Here is a 16,257-nt window from a genome sequence, read left to right on the forward strand (position 1 = left end):
TGCTGTATGTTTTAAATAAAAATATTTACCATAATTTATATATCTTTATTTTAGTCCTTTATCTTTTAAAAAACAAATTAAAAAATAGATAAAAGATTATATAATCTTTTATTTCCTTTTTTCATTAATTTTCGAACAACATTAACATAACCATTTTGTAATTCTTATTTAATTTTATGTTTCAATAATTATAATTTTAATTTTCTGTAAATTTTTTAAAATTTTCTTTTATTGAAATTTTCACATATTTTAAATCATAATTAGCCAGACCTTAGTTAAATTGTATTTTTGTATCTATTTTCTTAGATTTTTACCCCTGGTGAAGTCCTGCAACATAGGGTGAGTGAAATATTGGCTCATATTCAATAGTTTTATTACTATTTGAGTTTTTTTTTCATTTCCCCATGCCCAGACCATCTTCCTTTTATTATTACAAACGATCTTCTAGTATTTTATTTTCATTACGCCAAAATACGAGGCACTGTGGAGATCCGTGCTCACATAGTCCAATATAATTTTTTTTCACCCAAATAGTCTCCTCTTGAATGAAATTATTTATTTCTGATGCCTTGTAGTAAGTTTCCAAATGTGCCGATGTCATTTTTTTTCATGCTGGCAAAGCTTGGGCTCTCAAAGATACAAATTTTGAAAAATGTTGTAGTAGAAAATCGTGATGTCTGTATTCTAAAACAGTCTACTCTGTCTTCTCAGCAGGCTCCTTAGAAACAGTTTCATCACCAAGGGTGCCCATAATTTACCTTCTGCAGTTCTCTCGTGCCTCTGATGAACTATGTGCTTTTATTTGTCTGTCATTCCATTGGCACAGTAAGGGGGAGGAGGAGCTTTGGTTGGGACTTAATGGAATCTTTTTTAGAAAAGCGCCTCTGCTTTTTTTTTTTCATCAATTTGGCAATTCACTGGTTCAGAAATTTCAAAAGATTCATAGTATACTCCCATACTTGCATTAGTTCTCGAAACTACAGCTGAGTCATCCATGTACACATGTAACCATATATCTTGAGGGTCCCAGAGATGCACGGTTTCCAAAGATGTTGCCTTTTTGGTAGCAGAGGGAGTGCGTTGCTTAACAATATGCTCTATCGAAGTAAGTGAGCCTCTACCTAGGGCATGGGGGCTATTTCATACTTTGAGAGAAATAGCTGGCATTTGAAGGACTTGAACTAATAAAACATGGGATTTCTCTAAGCTTCAATACTTCAATAATGAAATTAAGTTGAGTTTGCTAGCTTTTCAGAAGCAGGATGGTATTACTGCCAATAGGATACAGTCCCTCTCTTCAAGCGTTCTTAGAACTTAATTGCTAGGAAAGCTAGAGCAAATTCAGTCGTGTAGAACAAGACCCAGTAATGGGTTATGCCGAATGAAGAAGATTAAAAGATAATATAGGCATACTCCTCATACCATGGTAACATTATCGACACCCCTTATTGATAGGAGAGAAAAAATAACAATAATTGATGATTTTCATATGTACTTTTCCATCATGCCTTCCCACCAATTACCAGCCACATCTCGCATTGCATAATTCACTGGACATCAGCTAGTAATCTCAAGTGGAAAGAACAAATGAAATTGTTGTAGACGCCAATCACCTCCTTAAAACTGTTGCTCATATTCTAACTCCGTTCCTAAATAATAATCTTATAAAATTCTATCTAACCATAAAAAAAACTTTTGAATCATATCTGTATCACCTGTCATACCTTTTCCACTTTGAAGCAATTAAATTACCTTTGCCGCCCATTCCCATTCAGAACCCTTAAGCTTCTAGTTGCCTCCTTAATATTCCTCCCCTTTGATTAATGCTGAGAATATATGGAAGTATCTCTGGGGATCTTGAGGCGAAACTAAAGTATTTAATTAATTTATTTGTACGATTCATTATCAGGATCACCAGAGATGTCTCGATCTCCTGATTTTATGAGGAGTTGAAGTGGCTTTACCCCTCTTACCATCCTCTCCATATTAACAAATCCAATCCTGATGTTCATTAGAACGGATATATTCTCAGTTTTTGGTATTATAAACAATAGCCCACTGAACCGCAGCTTTTGACAGTTATTTCAATATCAGATCCTTGACCCTATGGAATCCATGAGGAACTAGAGGGCGAAATGTAGGAAGTGTATGGAGTCATTATTCCTATTTCCATTTTAAATTACTTTTGTTAATTTATTAATATTGCAAGTTTGTTTCTGGCTTAAAAGTTTCTTGTTTATGATTTATTATAATTTTATTTTTTGTTAATTATTTTGTTCCTAATTTTTTTACTCAAAGAGGCCTGTCTCAGAATAAATAAAGAATTTTCAAAAACTATAATTATATTAGTTAATCAATATATTATATATTAATTTCTTATTTGAGAATTGATAATTAATTAATTACATAAAAACACAAACTTCTTTTGATCCTTCCTTCAACTACTTTTATTTTTCTCCTAAGTTTCAGCTCTTAGTTCATTATCAATGAGACCTTAAAATTGATCTATCAAATTTTTTTTTATATTATAAGCAGTTATGCCCAAGTCGATTCTTGAGAAATTATACTTTTACACCTTAGTTATTTGACAGATTAATCTATTTGTTTTTGAATTTCTTTAAACATTAAAATAATTTAAACTTGCATACATCAATTTTAAAATTTCCTTGATAATGGCCTAAAGGCTGCAACCTAAGAGAAAAATAAAGATAGTTTAGCAAAAGAAGTTTGTATTATATATATATATTGTATATTATATCATATTACCAAATCAGTGATTTCTGGGAGAATTGAGGACTAAAGAGAACAAAAAAACAGTAGTTCTTAACATTATTTTTTATAAATTAAATTACTTAATGCTAACACAAAAATATACATCTACGTATCTGAAATTGGAGATAATAATTTTATATAGAGAAATACAAACATTTTTGGTGATTAAAGGGCTTTTCCATAAACCCTACTCCAAGATATATACAACTCTTATATTTCCTGTACACATTATTACTACATTTAAGGGGTTTTTTCTTATGTAAAATGAATACTGACTTCATCGTCTATAATTTGAGAATTTAGATGCTGTCAAAGATTGTCTAGTGCTTTAAGCGACAGGAATGAAAAAGACAAATTCTAGGATATCAAATTAAAAATATAAAAGTATCTAAAGCTATATAAACATAGACACCAGCCAAGAAATTAATAGACATTAAGATAATTATGTACCATGCATTAACAAATACATAGAAGGACCAGTACTCAGCCTTATGGCTAATAGATAATAGGAGTGAAGAAAATATAATTAAATATATTATAAGTAACTACAAATTTAAAATGTATAATATAATACAGCGCATGTAAGAGAACGTCACAATGTTAAAATGGTAACATTGCTTTGAGAAGTTATAATCACAACCATAATGATGATTCTTCTACTCTTAATAATTTAAATATTGTAAACGACGTAACAATATTGATGATATCAAATCCAAAGTTAGCACCTTTTTATCTTTCAATATATATATATTTATAATGCTAATAGAAAAAGATTTGAAGAAAGGTCAATAATCGCTCATTACGTGATATTGTACATCAATTCTAAGGCTTTATGGTGACTACATCTATGCAGGTGCTCGTTGTTAATATATGTACACAGGCTCTGAAAGACAGTTCACCAATTCTCATTCACTACGTCTACTTATTGTGTTTGCAACACATTATTAGGAGTTTTAAATAATAAATAAAAATCTACTTATTTCAATATGGTGTTTCAATTTATCTGTTCAATAAACAAAGACTGATTCCTCCTATCTGATAAGATTCTGTTGTTCCCATCCTATTATATATTGGGATAAATTTAAGCTTTTCAAAGAAATTTTACTTCAATTCGAAGAACTTCATGTAATCTGAAATAACTATAACACTTATCTCTTTTAGTCAAAGATAGTCATTTTTCTTTTGAGTCATTCATTCTTAGCTTTATAATCAGCCTCTCATCAGTTGGAATTAGTTATCAAAAAATTAATAATATATTGTTTCTTTGTGACATGAGGTTTTATCCACAGAAAAGAACGTTCTAATATGTATTCATAATTACCTTCTCCTTGTTCGAGTACCCTTTCCACCTTTAAATTTAAAGATTACTCAATAACACAGGATGTCAAAGAGCCATGGATATGTGCTCACTATCACCAGTTACCGGCATCTCTAACTTGAGTTCTGTTTTTTTTTCTTTGCTTATATCCGATTTTCATATTGATGGCCTACTTAACAGTGGTACTAAGTATATTTCCACTATCTTTATGAAACATATAATTAAAGGTTCACTCTTTTAGGAAAATTATAACTTTTCAATTAATTTTCCTAAAAGAAAGTTAGTGGAAATGTACTCCAACACAACTGTGAAGTAAGCCATCGATATCTGTTTGTTTTTTTCTAGTGATCAATTACTATTTAATTTACTAAATAGTATATGGATTGTACATTTCCCACACTTTTAGGAAAATAATAGTCCACAAGAGTTGCACAATAGTGTTGTGAATAGTGGTAATGCCCTCAGCCTGGACAAAATCAATCTTTTAGGACCTACATTCAGGGACAAAAGAAGTTATGAAGAAATCAATTAACACTTCAACGCCAAAATCTTGCATGATGGATTTAATCAATTGCAGTTCAAATTTTGATTTAGATCTTTTTTTCATAATTTTCATTGATTTAGACCATTTATTTTCAGTTTTAGAGCTTAAAATAATTGAATATATTTCCGGTATTATAAAATTTGTTACTGTTAACTTTTGCAGTTTTATTAAAGCTGGTAATACATTTTCAAGATTTATTGTACTGAAACTTCAGATAACTATTAAATATGATGAGTATTTGATGGTTACTCCAGTAACTTCTGCTGATTGTCGATCTTGTACTTGACAAATCCGGATCTAAAAATTAAAGAGAAAAAAAATGTCCAATGATAAACTGAATTTATAAAAAAAAAAAAATTGATTATAATAAAGATCTAGTCCTATCTTCACTATGAACTTTTGTAGAGTGTGCTACAAAATACTCATATCATCATACATAGAAAGTATCATTCTGTTTTTATTTCAATTCAGAATAAATTTACATAATATAAGATTATTCAAATTTCAAAGCTATTTTGTAGATGAGATGGAAAACAATCATAAGCATAGGTCAATTTAAATCATAGGTAAAATTTATTTTTCTATAAAAAAAAAAAAAAAAAAAAAGGAGTTGAAATAATATATTCAAAAACAAAAATTCTGACACTAACACATTAACCAAAATCAGGGCCTACACCCTCTAGTCATCTCATAAAGGTAAGGCCTCTCTGAATTATTCAATACTTTTTATTGAAACTCTGTCTATTCAATAATTTTCTGTCGATCCAGTTCTTACGGTAAATTCTACTCATCTAAACACCTTTTATTTTAAACAAAAATAGTTCAAGTACTTGAAATGATTTCTCACTCATTTCCTCGAAAGTTTATTGTTAAATATATTATTTTCTCAACTCTAATTATTTATTCCATTCCAAAGAAAAATAAATAGAATCTATTACATGAGTAAATTTACAATACCAGGTCATTAAAAGACCCTTTGTGCATTAATTAATTGCTGACTTTAAGCCTTCATTGCAATCCTTACTCCACTCTGATATAAACAATGCATGTTTACTTCAACTAATACTTTATTTAATCATTTATACCAACAGTATCTACCTTCCATTTCGTTTAATAAACTTCAACCAAAATGTCGGAGGAATAATTGTCATGTGGTCTTCTAAAGCACTGCTGGAAAAAAGGATTAAGTCATAAAGCAGAAGCCTTAAAAATCAAAGCACTGGAAGGTAAAAATTTGAAGTATTATAACAAGACATCATTTAGATTTAGATGGTTCCAATCTGCGAACAATACAGCCGTCCTAAAAATCCCATCCAATGAGTGTTGAAAAATGGATATTTTTAGAAAACTTTAACAAGTGTAAACAATGGATATGACAAGATAAGAGGTCCCAGCAGAGATTTGACAGAATCTATTTGGAAAAATATAATCTTTTGTGTTCGATGGAATTATAGGAAATATTTGCACTTTTGAGCAGATTCCTGATAGGGAACCTATTGATGTGAACAACTCAAAAAAATATAGGGATTTTTCTCTTTAAAGAGAAGGATCAGAGCTTGGTATATTAGAACTAACTGATTTTTCAGCAAAAGAATGCTCTTGTTCATCTTTGTAGTTAGTTAAAGAAAAATTCTCAAAGATGAAGGATGGTAGCATCTTGCTGTTTATAGCCCTGACTTAAGATCTTTTCCAGTCAGTTTCACATTTTTTGAAACACTAATACCTTAAAAATACAAGGAGGATGTCAAATAAGAATGTGAAATTTTTTGTCCCAAAAATCAGAGACTGAGAGAACCACCTATTCAACTTTCGACAGAAAGTTGGATTGAAGTAATTGACAATGTATATATGTACCTTTATTTTGAAGAATAATTTAAATTTGTAGATTTCTAACTGAAATTTAAATTAAACTTATTTTATCCACATAAACTTTTAAACGTCTTTGTGTCTGGCGGAATTATAGTGTTTCAAATTTTGAGCGGGTTCCTAATGAGAGGCCTATTAACACAAAGTTTTATTATGGTTAGCTCACAGTAACTCAGAGAGTCGGTCACCCTAATATGTATTAATAAATATTTCTTATTTCTGTTTTAGAGACTGTAAAAGCAATTTGTTTGTTATGAATCTGTAAATATAGAGTCTGTTTGAAAGTTAAAGTCAATATATAGTTATTTTACTAAACATTACAGTGCTTTTATAGCCTATCTTAACACTATTGATTAAAAAAACAAATCGGAAAAACTTTAGATTTAGAAATTGATAGTTTTCTTTGATATTAGAAATGAATTTTATGTGAAAAAGAAATAAAAGTGTCTTGAGTTACTCATTAAAATGAATGCAATAGTCTACTTTCAGTTGTTAGTTATTGATTTTGTTCTTTCTTGTGAGTTTCTGCTACGATATTTTGACATAATGTCATCAAGAATGGCTCCGACACTTGACCAAAAATAACAGAATGTTTTAACAGTGACTTGACAGATAGTGTGAATCAGTCTTAAACATTCAGGATGAAAACTGCCAAAACGAACCATGAAATTATACTCTAGTATCCATTATTATAAGGAAAAAGACTGCATTGAAGTATCTTGGCACATTTTAAAACACTCTTTGGCTATAATTAAACTAAATAATACACACATTTAACATTTAACTTCCAGCATTGCTATCGATAATATTTACAGATCTGACAATAAAGAATTAAACACACTATTAGATAATATAAAACAAACTTCTCGTAGTACAGATATTTGCAACTTATTCTGTAAGTGCTTTAAAAATAGTTACTCTTTTTCTTATAACTTTACAATTCTTAAATATATATATATACAAAAGAAATTTGAACATTTAGTATCAATATCATAGGGCAGCATTAATTGCTCATTTTGGAAAAATAGCAGACAAATTACAAAACAAATATTTCTGTTCATAATAATAAATCAGCAACGCTATCAATTAATTGACTCTATGCAAGCTAACGCTACGTTCTATATTATCATATCCAATATATAGCTTGTAAATAATTAGTGAAATAAGTTAAGATTTTTTTTTTTTAAAGAAATAATAAATAAGCTTGTATATTGTTTGTTCCTATTATGCAAGAAACAGAGATTCTCAACAAATATGACATAGCAATATTAGGATTAATTGCATTTATTAACAAACAAAAGAAAAATACTTTAAAACATATAGAGATGAAAATGGAATCTAATAGAAATTATATTGCATATTCTAATACATTTCTAGTTTTATTATATATCAATTGAACATTAGTAACTGAATCAATTGGAAAAGTATAACCATTCAAAATCAAATTTCGTTGTTTATAAGTTTCTAAGCAGTTAAAAAGAAGCTAATCTTTCTTCCCAGAGAAACTAAAATATTTATTCACATAATTAAAAATGTAATCACAAGATCGGAATGCATAAACTATCAGCCGGACTATAGATGATCATTCTTAGTTTCCAAGGTATTAAGGAAATTTAAAATAAGTAATCACCAAAAATAATCTTTTAATACAAATTAGAAGTTAGGCAAGACTTCAAAAAATTAGTAACAATTAAAAAAAAAGAAAACTTTATATATTGTACTGTCAAAGAGGGTTATTTGCAATAAGTTTTGGACTTTTTTTATTAAGTGTTTAAAAAAATTCAGATCAGGTTACAAATAAAACATTTTTCTATTTTAGCTTCTTGCCAATGTCACAATTTAAATTTTTAAGAATGTTTACAAATGAATCCATAAGTAATAGTTCTTAGTCTTTAAAAGTTAACCTTTTCCAATCAATCCAGAAGTAACAGTTCCATAAGTTCATATATTATAATTGAACATAATATATAAACCAATATCATACTTACATAATATTCACATCCTTTAATTAAGGAGCCATTATGACAATTAGAACTAAACAACTAACACAAATTATATACAATATACAATGCATATTTTACTTCATTGATTGTCTTATGATTAAGGAGATAATACTCCACAAATAATTTTAAAAAGTATATGTACACTACAATGATGAAAAAAAAAATTGTTTTAGAATATATTGTTACAAAGTTCCTTAACAGTATAATAATTAAAAAAATTCTTAAAATAATTTTGAAAGAAAATTAAATCTTATATTATAGACTCTCTGATATGCCTGAGACAGTGTTAAAAATTTTATTATAGAGTGATTTAGTTTATAAAATATACGCTAGAAGCAATTTTATCTATTTATTTATTTTTTTAAACTAGAATAAATTCAATACGCAGCCTGAGAGAAGTGCCTTTCGCTTCCTTATTACCTGAGGTAATACTCAGCTTGAGAGAAGTGCCCTCGAGGTAAGGAAGTATTCATGCAGGAATTGAAACGAAAATTATATTCTAGGAATCAAAAATTTTCACTGCAATTTTACATTTTATACATTAAGAAACAATTTTGGTTCTGTGTCTGTCTGAAATCCAATTTGTGTTCAGGCATAATCGATTGAACCGTTTATTTGATTTTTATTAAATTTCCAAGGATTGTTTAGATTGGTACCTAGTTGGTCCCACATCAGATTTATCAGATTCCGTCGTCCACTTTTGCCTAAGCACTTGTAAACGTATTTCCATTGGCACACCTATATTACGGCTATGGTTTGTCCAATTTGGCCCAAATTTAGAGGAAAGATGGGGATTAGTGTAAAATAGGTCTAAAATTAATTTCATAAGATCCCGTCTACTAGTTTTACTTATGCATGTTTCAATACATTTTTCTCAACACACCTATATTTCAAAAACGGCTCATCAGATTTGGCCCAATTCTGGAAGAAAGTTGGGAATTATTGTTTACATGGTCCAGTACAAATTTTAGCAAATTTCATCCCCTACTTTTGCTTACGTAAACATGAACGTATTTTCCTTGAAACACCTATATTTCGAAAAAAGCTTGTCAAATTTAGCTAAAGTTTGAAATTGATGTAGAAATGTTTTATCAACTAATTTCATTTACTAATGTAAAAAAAACTAATTTCCTGAATGTACCTACATTTCAGCAAAGACTCCTCCCAAAGATTTTATTTTCCAACAATAAATCATTAAGCTTGAAATATAATAGCTACATACGCAATAGAAATATTCAGAAAATGGATACTTTTATAAAAGAGGACAAAAATAGTGAGGAAGCTGTACTGACCCATGTACTTTATAGATATTTGTATTTCTTTTTTTTTTTTTCTTTTTTTCCCCCTAACTAAAGCATTCAACTGACATTAGTTATATTGTGTGATATGACTAAATATAACAAGAATTATTAAGCACGAATTTATCACATATGATTCACTAAAGCTATTCTAATTTATAATATTTAACAATGTTATTATTAATTTAAAATATTTTATATGTAAAAGAGATCACAAATGTTAAGATAACACCTAATTATACATTGGATAATAATGGAAACCGTAGTAAGTTTAACCATACTATTTAAAAAGTTTAAGTTAGTTAAATCAAAATGTTGCATATACAGTCATCTTCACCTCAGTCTTAAATATGTCTACTAACTTAGTGTAAAGTTTCCATTTATGAATGGTTTGACTATGAAAATTCATAGAAAAATTCTTTTCATGTTTAATAATTTTAACACACTATATGCAAGATATTGAAGGATTGTAGAATACAGTAGACTATTATATATTTTTTATATTTTACCCTTATTTGGTTGATTACATGCAGAGCATTTTCGTGTTATATGTTATCAATTGCTCTATATTTTCAAAATAATTCTCAATTATTATATTATTTTATCATTTTGATGAGACAGCAACTATTAAAGTCCTCATGGCTTGGAAAAAGAATTGGAGTCATCCAGGACAATAAATCCAATATTAAAAGATAATAAGGGAGACATAGCAGGTCACCGATGCTACTTTCAGATAAGTAAATAAATGAACAGATGAATACTTTCTAGGCAAACCAATTTCTGACCATACTTTTGTATATCAGATTGTTGGATAACATCTAAGGTTACCAAAAAAGAGTTCCTGATTTCTGAAAGGAAAATTCACCTCCGAATTTTTTGGGGTGTAAAGTTAAAGTGGAATGGAAGCGTTGCATCAGGAGTAAGACAATACATTGGGAGAGGCTACCATCGTCAGGACAAAGAATTGAAGTAGTTTAAGATATGCAGGATGCAAGGATGGTGGAAGTAGAAATACCAAATACAGAGCTGACAGCCAGTTCATGGAACAAGGAGATGTAGTCGAATGGTGTCAGAAACGGGATGGGGTATTGGCACAAGATCATGAAAATTGGAAGAAGCTGTAGTAAAGGATTAAGACATATAAAGAAATTGTGGTGCCATCATGATTATATATTTTAATTATTGACCTATTTTCAAGAAAATAATCCTCTCTGCTTAGTAGAGACAAATTAAGGCAAACCATCTTTTATTAAATCAATCCGATAATAAACCAACTAATAGTAAATAAACAAATTAATCATCCAATTTATTATGTCTTAATAAATTAGAATTAAAAAAAAACTCACTCTTACGCTATTACTTAACATATTTTTCATTATATAAAATGATTGAATTGAAACGTGTTTTCTCATCAGAATCCTGAAAAGTACTGTGTCAGTCAACCTAATAAATATATTGCACTGAATGATGAGTGAGGACACGAACACTGAAAGCTTTGTAAAGGTTATCAGGGCGAGATGGGCAGGGCAAGTTCCAAGAATAGATGACATTGATAATCCGGGGAAATTGCCAGTGTAGATCCTTTATTCGAAAAGAGGAGTAGGGTGACCTAAGCTCAGATGGCTCGATAGTGTCCTCAAAGATGCAAGAAACTTACTGAATAAAGCAAATTGGATGGCTACTGCACACGATAAAGAAGAATAGAGGTCTCAGAGGTGAATTGTGTCATATATGTATGGATCACCCGTAAGAAAAAAAAAAAGCCATTCCCTCCAAAATGGTTTAATCTCTAAATTTATATAAACTTTTATGAAAGCTTCCATTTCTCAATTTTATGAAGCTCTATTGTTCTTTCACAGTATAACTTATGTTTTGTTATGTGTGTAAACAAAACAGAAAATTTTGTTCCACCTGATTTGATTTCATACAACAAAAAATCATAATTGGTAATTGGTACAAATTAATAATAATAATAAAATAAATTTACCAAAAGTTTAAAATATTTTAAGTGGTAATGCTATTATGGAACAGATATATCTTGTATTGTGATAATTTCAAAGTGACCTTCTATTAAATAAATTTAAATCTGGTAAGGTAAAAAATAATTGTTTACAGTACTCAAAGAAGAAATTTCATTGGACAATTAGAAATATATCTATAATTAAAAATTAAAAAAGTGATTTAATCTGTTCTGCATATAGTATGTTAAAAACTTTCTAATACAGCCATGAACATGAAACTATAGATATTTTCTTCATGAAAGCAGAGTATTATCGTAAATTAAAATGCAAATTTTTATTCTTTAATCACAGATCAGATAATTAAAGGAATACAATGTAAAAGGCTTCTATCAATCTACCCAGAATATATAAGCTCTATTTTACATTACTTCAATTTTTTATTTTATTTTATTTCTAATTTATGGTTTGATATGAAATTGATTGATCACAGTGTAAGCAATATTTTAACTACCTATTTTAGATATTTTCATTATTTTATCTTGATATAAATGAAGTTATATCTTGATATGAACGAGATTAAAGATTACACTACACTTAAAGTTAATGATATTGATATTATTCAGGTTAAAAAGGAAAATCCTACTTCTTTATCTATAAGTAACAAAGCATAGAAACGTAAATCAAAGTTACTGTTCATGAGTAAAATGAATGTGAACACGGTTTATCCAAAACTTTATTCATTCAGTGACATCTTTCCTCATAGCCTTTAAGCTGACCACTCACGGTGTCTGAGATGCTGGACTTTTGGGCACCTATAAACCTATTGAAATACCCCAGTAAAGGATAACTTTTGGCATCATTTTCACCTCTCTTCACCCACTATAACACAACACAACATAAGCGATTAAAGAGGTGATTTTGCTGCATAATATTATTACAATAACCTTCTGATTGAACCATAGATATGGTAGGTTTATCAATTTTTTTTTTAAACAGAGTGCATTAAAGATTTTTCTGCTTCCATTTAGTTAGAGAACTAGTACAAACTAATATATGGCACCTAGCGTCTCTATTTTCCACTGTAGGCTTTATTCTCGCTTTATTTATTCTTAAAATTCTTCTGGAATTCGGTATTCACCAAGATCCCGGATGCCAGAAGCTTGGCATTTGGCATCTCACCTCAATAACTTATTCATGGAAACTTTTAGCCTCTGAGATTCCTAAAATGTGGTATTTCAGATGCCAGGATACCCCACGAGTGGCTGGCTTTACAAGGAATCATTCAGGAATTGAATTAACTCCAAATTCATTTACTTCTACTGGAAGAGCTAGAAATAATGCTGGCCACAACAGCTAGAAATCCAAATTGAGTTAAGCCGGGACAGTGTCTCTTAACCAAGGATGACAAAGAACTTCCCAAAGATTAAACAGAAGTTTTTAAATTTTTCATTGAGATCATACCAGATTCTAAAATTAGCAAATGTTATGCTTGTATTTGCTCCATCATTTGTTTCCTTAGCATTAGTAACACAGTACACAAAAAAAAAAATTGATAAACACTCCTGTTTCTATATTCTAGTGCATGAGTTAATGAGGTTGTTTAAAGTATGTGAAAATGTTTCATTGTTTAATAAACAAAATTATTTTTCAAAAGATATAATTTTCTAGATAAAGAAATATACTTTTCTAGGAAATATGAAAATTATTATTTTTTTTATTTAAGGGTTCAATTACTTATTTTTACAGATCAAGGGGCTTCTTTCACTAAAAGGGTTAAGAAACACTTAAGTAGTAGAAATAATGTTAGAGACGATGATTTTTGCAGGAAATGGAGAGAGATGGAAAATCCTGAGGTAACCTAACACAAGGAGGAAGTCAAAGAGAAAGAAGGGAAGGCTCACTTTACTCATTTAGTAACAGTAAAACCTTCAAAACTAATAAGGAAAAAAAAACTTGCAAGTAAAGTTAATACAATTAACTTGGGGCCAAATTCATAGATAGTACCCAAGTAAAACTTTTTATTTAACCAGAAGTATTACAGTAATTGCACTAAACCTATACTGAAATATGTGAAATTTACTACTGTCATCTAGTGGAGTATGTTGAGCCATTAAGTGTATTTTGAGGTTATTATTTTTCAATATTACAAAAAAAAATTATAAGGTACAAGTATAAAGAATTTCAGAACCATTTCTAAGTCTGCTAATGATTTCAGTGAGTTTGTGGACTTTATAGAGGAATATGATAATGATGACATTTTTTCAGAAAGCTATTTGAGGGATCAAGAAAATCTTGAATTTTTTAATGAATGGCAGTTTAATAGAAGATTCAGGTTAAATAGGCATACTGTGGCAAACACTTTAATCACACTACTCCAGAATGATAATAGTAGTGATAACAGAGGGTTAGGAAACTGATGTTAGAAAAGATTAGTGCACTATATATCAATTTTTCTTCCTTGTGTGTTACCTATTTTTACCCAATGTCTTAAGTGGTCATTTATAAATACTAAATTTTTGAGAATTATAACTTAAGTGCTTGACAGAATACAGCTTATCACGAGGAGGACAAAGATATTGCTCTACAAGATGGATATTGATCCATCCTCTTCTCATGTATGCTTCAGAGAAGTGGACTCTAACGAAGGCAGAGGAAAATGCAATCTTCATCTTAGGGAGGGAGATCCTTTGAAGAATATTTGCCCTAATCAAGGTTGGTGACCACTGGAGAAGACAGGAAAATAAAAAATATAAAAGCTATTTAGAGAAACTAACATCATTAGAATTATAAAGATTGGAGGTCTTCGCTGGGCGGACACTCTGTTCAGATGAATATGGATGATACTCCAAGACGAATCCTAGAAGAAAACATTTATCAAGCTAGAAGTAACGGATGAACAAAAATCAAATGAGAGGACTATGTGACATGCTATATGATAGAATACTACTGGGATTAAGAAACTTGAGGGTGGTGGAGGAACAGAAACAGAACACCTAAAAAAACCTTCGAAAAGCGAGAAGGTTCAAATCGGGCTGTAGCACCACGGAAGAAAAAGAAGCAGTAGTCTATGAATTTGGCCCTTAATATTTGCAAGTAACATTTTATAAATAAGATAAATAATTTCTTGTGGCTTGTTCAAAACAGGAATAGTTGAACTTTTTTAAAGCAGATTTTTTGGTTCAAAGACAAATTTCCATTATTTTCCAGTAACAACTTGGAGTAGATGCAAAAACTATTTTTGTAATGATCTTATAAATTAACTTAGTTCTATGACTTATATATTTTTACTTTATTTTTGTAAATGTAGCAAATGGTAATAAATATAAATTAATAATAAAAATATTTTACATACTAAATCTCTGTACCTATCGTTAATTTAATATGTGATGATGAAAGAGTGGAAAACGATCCCTATATAAATACTTGTATACAATCTAGTATTTTTGCTCCATAGCTTGCATTTAGTCTTTATTATAAGGAAAAAACTTTTTAAGTATATGTAACTACTTATTAGATGTATACTACTTATGGAAAAATAAGAATGACGATTCTAAAAATCTACAAAATAAAAGCACAAATATCATATTTGAAAAATATCATTCTCCAATCGGTCGATATCAATCAGTCAACCGATTTTGGAGATATCGCCAGCAATATACATCCTTTAACTGTTGTTAACAACCGATTGCTATATATTTTAGAAAAGTTGAATCCATAACTGTCAACTACTGTTAGCCAAAAGATAAATACAGTCTTAACGATGAATATGAACAATGTCTCTATGAATTGTTAACTTATTATAGCATTATTCGACAAACCAGTAAATAGTCATGTTAAAAACAATTCCTTTTTTTCCATACTTAAAAGAAAATTGTTGTGAGTTGTTGAAGACTAACTAGTTGAATGCACATCTCATTTTATAAACAATAAAAATAGAATATCTACAAAAAAATTTAAACTGTCGTCTTATTTTTAAACACTTGAACTCTTATTAATTTCTTCACATCAGTGACTGAAAATATAAACATTTTTGTAAAACCTCGAAATTCATAATTATCATTACGATTGTTTATATTGAAAACCTTTTCAATTTGAATACTTAAAACCAATCAAAATAAAAATAAAAAATAGAAATTACCCTGTACCAAAATATGATTGCAACGTCTTAAATAATTTCTTTTTTTAATATTCTCTTTTTTTAAGACATAATATAGTTGAACCTCTATGTATTGGAATTTTATGCAGCAAAAATCTGTATATGTCAATTTTTTTTCTTTCAAGTTGTGCCACAGTAAAAGCAAAGTAGTACAGCAATGTATACATATGCAATTATATAAATAATAAAAAATGATAACTGAATTAAAAAGAACCAATGTTGCTAAATTATAATAAAGCTTTTGAATCATGATTCCAAACTATTCGACACAGCTTTAAGTTATTATCTCTCCAAATAAAATGCAACTCTAACGACAAATAATAAAAATCACCATCACTA

General features: G+C 29.2%; 1 protein-coding gene across 2 annotated transcripts in view; it reads right to left on the minus strand.

Moving 5' to 3' along the window:
- Window positions 1–2,820: 2,820 nt before the first annotated feature.
- LOC106690118 (ras-specific guanine nucleotide-releasing factor 2) overlaps window positions 2,821–16,257 on the minus strand; it is a gene marked incomplete at its 5' end in the record, with an annotated part of 95,505 nt that continues 82,068 nt past the window's right edge. Inside the window, 1 exon segment of one of the 2 annotated variants that reach the window (XM_067045095.1) lies at window positions 2,821–4,931. In XM_067045095.1, coding sequence (XP_066901196.1) covers window positions 4,845–4,931 — 87 coding nt within the window. 2 annotated transcript variants of the gene reach the window in all.

This window comes from Halyomorpha halys, unplaced genomic scaffold (assembly GCF_000696795.3).
Source record: "Halyomorpha halys isolate HHAL.00 unplaced genomic scaffold, Hhal_1.1 Scaffold1582.1, whole genome shotgun sequence".
NCBI lineage: Eukaryota > Metazoa > Arthropoda > Insecta > Hemiptera > Pentatomidae > Halyomorpha > Halyomorpha halys.